Source organism: Ranitomeya imitator, chromosome 3 (assembly GCF_032444005.1).
Source record: "Ranitomeya imitator isolate aRanImi1 chromosome 3, aRanImi1.pri, whole genome shotgun sequence".
Classification (NCBI taxonomy): Eukaryota; Metazoa; Chordata; class Amphibia; order Anura; family Dendrobatidae; genus Ranitomeya; species Ranitomeya imitator.
Window position 1 is genome coordinate 497,812,236 of NC_091284.1, and position 8,526 is coordinate 497,820,761.

The 8,526-nt window shown below is 42.1% G+C and overlaps 1 protein-coding gene across 2 annotated transcripts in view; it reads left to right on the top strand.

Annotated features, from left to right (window-relative positions):
* The window catches only part of GK (glycerol kinase), a 141,588-nt gene extending 136,826 nt beyond the window's left edge, over positions 1 to 4,762 (top strand). The window contains exon 20 of one of the 2 annotated variants that reach the window (XM_069757649.1): positions 2,193 to 4,762. In XM_069757649.1, the coding sequence (XP_069613750.1) occupies positions 2,193 to 2,206 (14 nt within the window). In that variant the 3' untranslated portion in view covers positions 2,207 to 4,762. The remainder of the gene's footprint in view (positions 1 to 2,192) is intronic. The other variant, XM_069757650.1, reaches the window with a different exon arrangement.
* Positions 4,763 to 8,526: the final 3,764 nt, after the last annotated feature.

An 8,526-nucleotide genomic window follows, 5' to 3' on the forward strand; every position in this document is an offset into this window, starting at 1 on the left:
GACACCGATCCAGCGATGTCTTCACTGGTAACCAGGGTAAACATCGCTGGATCGGCGTGTGTGACACCGATCCAGCGATGTCTTCACTGGTAACCAGGGTAAACATCGGGTTACTAAGCGCAGGGCTGCGCTTAGTAACCCGATGTTTACCCTGGTTACCAGCGTAAAAGTAAAAAAAAAAAAACACTACATACTTACCTACCGCTGTCTGTCCCCGGCGCAGAGCGCCGGGGACAGACAGCGGTAGGTAAGTATGTACTGTTTTTTTTTTTTTTTACCTTTACGCTGGTAACCAGGGTAAACATCGGGTTACTAAGCGCGGCCCTGCGCTTAGTAACCCGATGTTTTCCCTGGTTACCCGGGGACTTCAGGATCGTTGGTCGCTGGAGAGCTGTCTGTGTGATAGCTCTCCAGCGACCAAACAGCGACGCTGCAGCGATCGACATCGTTGTCGGTATCGCTGCAGCGTCGCTTAGTGTGACGGTACCTTAACTGCAGGTAATGGTATAAAATAACAAATAAGCACTATTCACATGTTAAATGCTTTTGTCACTACAATGCTGCTGGTCCGGTGGTCCCCTCTGGTCATTGTTTTCTTTGCTGCAGCCATCACCTGCCAATCACTCCGGTGTCGCTGCTGCTCACATGATCACAGTAACAAAGGAAACATATACACCATAAGAGATGGTTAAATCCACCAACGTTCCAATTTTGCAAATCGCGCAAATTTAACAGGGAAATTCTATTGACATTGAAGTTATTCAGTGCAAATTAAACTTTCCTTTTGATTCTCTGGAGTTTCTCTAGAACTCAAAGCATAATAAATTTAGGATGTAAAATGATAAATAACACCTCGCCACTGACTTGTCCCACAGCCTGCCGTCCGGTCCTCTGTGCCTCTTTTTGCTTTCCCTCATTTCATGCATCCTCTTCAGCCTGCTTGACTCTTTGCTGGCTCTTCCAGAACCAAGTAGGCTTCTGACATCACTGTGCACCATGCCGTCACGGCGCTCATCATAACGTCCGTCATCGAAGGACTAGTATTGATGTACACTGCAACGGCACAGTGCCCGGTCTAACTTTGCACTGGAAGCACCAGCATAGTCAGTCAGGCCAAGGAGGCACAAAGGAAGGGGGCAAAGAACAGGTGAGTGATGAGGTGAGTTTTATTTATTTTTTTACCCCTTGTCAGCTCTCTTTAGTTCAGCAAAATGGCCTTCATTTTGGTGAATCTGAGCTGAGTGAATTGGAAAAAACCTGTATTCTTGAGAAAATTTAATTTTTGGAAAATCCAACGGAAGTTCGTTCCTCTTGATAAATTTACTCATTTCTAATTACCATTGGGGTAGCAGCGGATTTAACAGGTGAGTATTGCTTTTATACAATTCTGAATTTTTAGAGAAAAAAATCATGGTAAACTCCTCTATATTTTCCTTGTTTGCATGTTACTAATAGCTGTGATGTTTTGCCTACAAGAAACCTTTTTGGCCATCGCTAGTCACTAAATTACACGCAATCTACTCTTTTTGTTGAAGAAATTTTTACAAATTTTACAGCCCAGTAAATATCCCATAGCTTAGGACAGGCAGATTCAATTACTAATTTGTAACGGCATAAAATGACTTGGAGAATATATATATATATATATATATATATATATATATATATATATATATATATATATATATATATATATATATATATATATATATATATACAACCAACCAGCACTCCTAATGTGAACACGTGCACACTGCAAAACGACATTATATATACAAAAAACACAGCCGCACATGTGCATGAATCTAGGCCATGTGAAAACACAGGAAAACATTAAAACCGTTCAATGTAGATTATACTACTCAAAAGCATTTTTTTGGGGGGCCACCAGCCTACAACTATGGACAAAACATGTCACTCTCGGGCTAAGCCTACAATTTATGGGCAAGTAGAGCGGATTACGCCACCTGAAAGGTCAATGGGAGGAGTGCAAGAGGCAGACAGTTACAAAAGTGACATGTACAGTAGAGTAGGACCCATCAGAGGGAGGTCACCTTGCCGTGGTTAATGGGCATACATGAATTGGCCAATTTATGCGCCAAGAACCCTCAATTTCATATTTTGTACTGTATTTCCTTTTTTATACGTAGTCTATTTTTCTACTTTAACTCATTGTTTGTGCTTCTTTTCAGGACTTGATAAATGAAGTTTTCTACACATTTTTTTTCTGTTGGTATTTTTGGATTCATCTGTTGCCAACAAGATGATGATTTTAGTCTGAAAGATTTTGCCAGCGATATGAATAGCTTCCACGCACAATTTTCTTTTTTTAATTTCGCCTCCTCCTGTTCTTCACTTTTCTTGGCAGCACCCGCTCCTAAAAGCTGATTGACCTGGTAAATAACTAACACTAGCAGTTTTCGCCTACAGTCCCTTTTACTTACATGTGTATAGTAATTCTTCATCTCTACCATGAAGGGAATCCTAGCCTCATTTGTCATGTAGAAATTACTTGGACTTATTTGCACTTGGAGATTCCAATTATTGGAAGTATTAATATTACACAATACTAATTGGGAAATATGTACAGATATTTTTATGAAGCTTTAATTTTTGGAAGTTAAATTAAAGAAACATGTATCTCATGTGGCACAGACTATTATATTTGCTACAACTTGTTTTCTTCTAAAGCATTTGTGCCTTTTACATTCCAAAGGCTATTTATACATGTAATCCTTTCCTTATTTTATTGTCTTGTTTTTCATAATGTGGGTGATGAGCCATAATAAATTATCGGTACTATGTATCACCAAGGAAAAATACATTTTTTACAGGCTTAATATTATGTAGAGTAGATGTTGAGAAATCTTAAAACGAATTATCCTAATTTGGGGATTTCTTTTTTTATGTGTTGATATGCAAGTGCAAAGTCAGTGATCAAGCTTGACAGAGTTGGTGCAAATGAAGTAATCAAGGTATATATCAAATGGTTGCTAACGTTGCTCTATATACCATAACTAGTGAGTGTTGAGCGCAAGTGCTCGTTACTTGAGTTTGCCTAGGATGCTCAAATGACTTGTTCAAGTCCCCGCGGCCGTATGGTTCGTGAATGTTAGACAACCACAAAACATGCGGGAATTGCCTGACAAACACGAGCAATCCATGTATGTTTTGTAGCGGTCTACCAGCCGTGAAACATATGGCCTTGGGATCTCGGTCGGGTCACTCGAGCACCCGCGATACTAGGTGCATACCCGAGCACTCTAGTCATGAGCGCATGTGCTTGTTGCTTGAAACATAACTGCTCTTATTTGACATCAGGTTCATCACTATCGATAAGGCTGTGTTTGCCCTATTGCATATTACGGTCAAGGTTCTGGGATATTTGACATGAATAACGTAGTCTGCAGTCCTAGGAATCTAAACAGAAGTCAAGGTGATGCATCGGGATTCTTTAAGATCCGTTTGGAAAGAGATTTTTTTTGGATGGAAACCATGATAAGTGTAAATTGACCTAAATAACTGACCCTTACAAATCTTCTAGACTATTCAGCCAGTAACATCCAGTCACTTGTAGGCTTCATGATGCAATAAAATATTGGGTAAACTATCCCAGTAATGTATGTTTTCAGTGTCAAAGCTTTACTACAATAAGTTAGTGAGGTTGTTCTAATGTTATACCTGAGCAATAAAAAGAACTTTCAGCAGGTTATCCATATATTATGCTGTTTTGTAAAATTTTAACAAGGTACAAGGGAAATGGTTTGTCACGCCATTGATTCTGGAATTGTTATAGTAAACTTAATATCAAGGGATGTATTCAGTTTCCTCTAGTTTTTTTTATGTTCCATTAATCTGGAAACAGAACCATCAATGCTTCCCCTTCTATTGCCTAATAATGTTGTTGGGGGAAGCTAAAGGTACTGTCACACTAGACGATATCGCTAGCGATCCGTGACGTTGCAGCGTCCTCGCTAGCGATATCGTCCAGTGTGACAGGCAGCAGCGATCAGGCCCCTGCTGTGCTGTCGCTGGTCGGGGAAGAAAGTCCAGAACTTTATTTCGTCGCTGGACTCCCCGTAGACATCGCTGAATCGGCGTGTGTGACACCGATTCAGCGATGTCTTCGCTGGTAACCAGGGTAAACATCGGGTAACTAAGCGCAGGGCCGCGCTTAGTAACCCGATGTTTACCCTGGTTACCATCCTAAAAAGTAAAGAAACAAACACTACATACTTACCTACCGCCTTCTGTCCTCCAGCGCTGTGCTCTGCTCTCCTCCTGCTCTGGCTGTGAGCATCGGTCAGCCTTAAAGCAGAGCGGTGACGTCACCGCTCTGCTTTCTGGCTGCCCGGCGCTCACAGCCAGACCAGAGAAGCAGAGCGCCGAGGACAGACAGCGGAAGGTAAGTATGTAGCGTTTGTTTTTTTACTTTTTAGGATGGTAACCAGGGTAAACATCGGGTTACTAAGCGCGGCTCTGCGCTTAGTTACCCGATGTTTACCCTGGTTACCGGGGACCTCGGGATCGTTGGTCGCTGGAGAGCGGTCTGTGTGACAGCTCTCCAGCGACCAAACAGCGACGCTGCAGCGATCCGGATCGTTGTCGCTATGTGTGACGGTACCTTTAGCCTTGTATTTGGTACAAATCCGATTTCTCTTTATATCAATTTCCTTTCTGTCCAGAGGAAAAAAAAAAAACACTAGCAATTGCTGCTTGTTATATATTGTAATCCAATTCCAATAAATACGGTTTAAGTGTTTTCTTTACTGTGGTTTTTTTTTTTTAATATATACATGGCTCAATGGATGAATAAAGGAAATCTGTCAGCACAAACGTGACAGTTCAAACCAAGCATAGATGTCCGATGCACCCTTGGTGTGAATGATCACTTCAGTGCAGCTTCCCACCTACTTGTGTTCATCCATCTCGGCCTCTTTTGGCTCCTATTAAGTCACAGTTGTTTTCCATCTATCTCTACTCTCTTCCTTGATTGACAAGTAGATGGCAAGACGCACAAACATTTCAATTATGACATGACTTTTGGATATGGGATGGACCCCACTCCATCTTAAAACCAGCATAACTACTGTAAACCTAGGTACTAAAATAAATACACAAAACACATTATTTTGGTTGTCAAAATGGTCACAGCTTTTATTCAAATCACAGGATTAAATAATCACAGTAGGAGTCAGGTGGAGTGCTAGTACATTGGGATTCACAAGTACTGCGATATCCCCAGCTGTCTGACATACAGCACCAGGGCAGACAGCCATAAAGGGGCGGCACGCACTGGCTTGCCATTCAAGCAGAGCCAGTAAACTTTCAGGGCACCAATGACCCTATTATCATCACTCCACTGTGCCCGACCCTGATTGATGTTACCATTACAACGTCCTTGAGGCTGGCCACCAAAGCCGAGCCTGCTCACCACCTTGAGGTTTGACATCCTCTATTAGTTAAAATGAGTCCACGTTAACTTGTCTGCAACTTCCACCTGACTCCTAAACCGCCACCAGCGAGGCCATTTGACACCTTGAATGGACTCGACCCCCATCACCCATGCCTAATAAAGTCATCAACCAGTTCTGCTTGCTATGGAAAGACTGTGAATATGAGTAACAACATTCCAGGGCTACAACAGATTAATTTTAACAATGCAACACTACCAAATTATGATCGATAATACGGTAACTACAGCAAAATAACAGCCTCTAAACATCCTGCAATAAGGATCCTATAATGGGGAATGCGGAAACTAAACCATAATAAAGGGGTAGCCACAGTCTGACTACCTGTATAATAACCTCTGTCATGCCACAAAAACTATTATACCACATGTATTGTAGCCAGCTCTAATAACTCACCAATTCACAGATTTTAGTTCTAGAAACCACCATTACATACAGTAGCTGGGATGCAGTAACAAATTCTTAAACCCACTTACTATTCCTACCCAAAAAGTGATGAGTGTATATAAAGAGAAAGATACTATAAACAAGGGTAGTTAAAAGCCATACACAATATAATATCGACAGTATAACCGATCATGAAATAATTTCTGTAATATTTGGACATAGTAAATTAAATGAGCCTATAGCAGAAAAGTCTACAACTGCATTATTCATAACCTTGCCACACCATTGTTAATTGCTTTACAGGCACTTGATAACATATACCATTAACCCTCTCCAACTGGGACAAAGGCATTGGGTATAGGCACATTGCCCTTCGTGTCAATGCGCTTGATTACTTCACCCTTAGCGGCTCCCACTTGCTCTAGGGCATCGGGATGCACTTTATTACTTTTCCCTTAGTCACTCCCACTGACTCCAGGGCACCCATATTAGGTACATTGCTCTTCAGTTTAATGCCCCATATTACTGCATTGTCCAGATGACAACCTTGAAAGAAACAGGAGTTGGTCAATATAGACAGTCAAAATCTGTGCCTCAGCATTCTCTAGTCACATGAAAAAAGAGCGTCCTTGAAGCTACAGATTGTATTGAAATGCATGCCTACTTTTTTTTTTTGCTTGTTCCAGCTAATGTTCCTAGCTCATAGGACCCAATTTAATGTGTAGGCATGTAAAATATGATTGCCAGGACCACAGGGACTTTACCCCAACAGGGTCTTGTAAGATATAAATGCTTCTGGAAACCAGCCATACTGCGATGGTCACTCCTCCACACCATGGGGCCATACCAAAGATGGTTACCACTCCATACCAGGGGATCATACTATGATGTACACCCCTCCAAACAGGGGCCATACCCGAGATTTTTACTCCTCCACACAAGGGGTCATACTATGATGAATACCCCCCTAAACAGAGGGTCCATACCTGAGATGGTTACCCCTACTGACCAAATTATAATTGGCTCCAAGGACCCACTAAAAAAGAAACAGATAAGTGTTTTTTTTTTTGTTTTGTTTTTTTAAATACACACCTTTATTAAAACAAACATGCAATAACCCAACAAAGCATAAATAACCTTAGCTCGCTGGGAGGAGTCCTTGAAGCTCATAAGATCTGGCGATTACCAAACAAAGTGAACATAAAATGTACCAATTACTCCCAGCCGTTACCCCACTGGCTTGGGAGCACCATAACCACAGGGTTCCAATGTTCACTTGAACTTCCTGAGGATCCGAGAAACCCTTGCCGAAACTCCCCTCCACATTGCACCAGATCCAGAACCATACTTAAAGGGACACTGTCACCTGAATTTGGAGGGAACAATCTTCAGCCATGGAGGCGGGGTTTTGGGGTTTTTGATTCACACTTTCCTTACCCGCTGGCTGCATGCTGGCTGCAATATTGGATTGAAGTTCATTCTCTGTCCTCCATAGTACACGCCTGCGCAAGGCAAGATTACCTTGTGCAGGCATGTACTACGGAGGACAGAGAATGAACTTCAATCCAATATTGCAGCCAGCAGGTAAGGAAAGGGTGAATCAAACACCCAAAAACCCCGCCTCCATGGCTGAAGATTGTTCCCTCCAAATTCAGGTGACAGTGTCCCTTTAATACCAAAAGGAGGAATCCATATCCCAATGGATCCCCCAGACTGATTTGTAACCAACTTCAAGGACCCCCCCAACTGCCCGGCTCCAGGTAATCCACCACCATCCATTCTGTGCTATCCACCACATTAGGTAATATACAATTAAGCACTCGGTTGGGTATACACCATTCCTGCAAATATATGAAGGGGACAATATAAGAATTAAAAGAACATACAATAAAACATCAAGGCATAAAGAACATTAACATGCTGGGAGGAGTCCTTGAAGCTCATAAAATCTGGTGATTACCAAATAAAAAGTGAACATAAAATGTACCAACAATTACTCCCAGCCGTTACCCCACTAGCTCGGGAGCACCACAACCACAGGGTTCCAATGTTCGCTTGAACTTCCTGAGGATTCAACAAACCCTTGCTGAAAATCCCCTCTACCATTCACCAGATCAAGAGCCAAATTAAATTCCAAAAAGAGGAATCCATATCCCAATGGATCTCCCAGACCAATTTATAACCAACTTCAAGGACCCCCCAACTGCACAAGATGTGGGATAAGTGAAGATGAAAACACCATGTAAGCTTACAACTAAGGTATATTACAGGTTGATACTGGAAAATGTCCCATCATAAGGTCAGATACATTCGATGATGGGCAATGCTGTTATATGCTGTAACAATAAAGAAGCAGCCTGCTCCTTTACAGCAGTTACAGACAGGCTCTCTAATCACCAGCTGCACATACATCGTAAGAAAATATAATATGTAGGTCTAGTATAAGCTGCCTGCAGCCATAAGTGTATGTGCAGAAAACTGCAAGGTCTGTGTCCCCAGTCAGTCACACTACCTACATACAATAGACGAGAGACAGGGCTAAAAACTGGGCCCATGATGTGTTCTCCAGAGCACGGTGCAGCATCACACTAGGAGTGCCCACTCACTGCCCGCCATGACTGCGTTAGTAGTGTCCACTCACTGCCTGCCATATGCTGCGTTATTA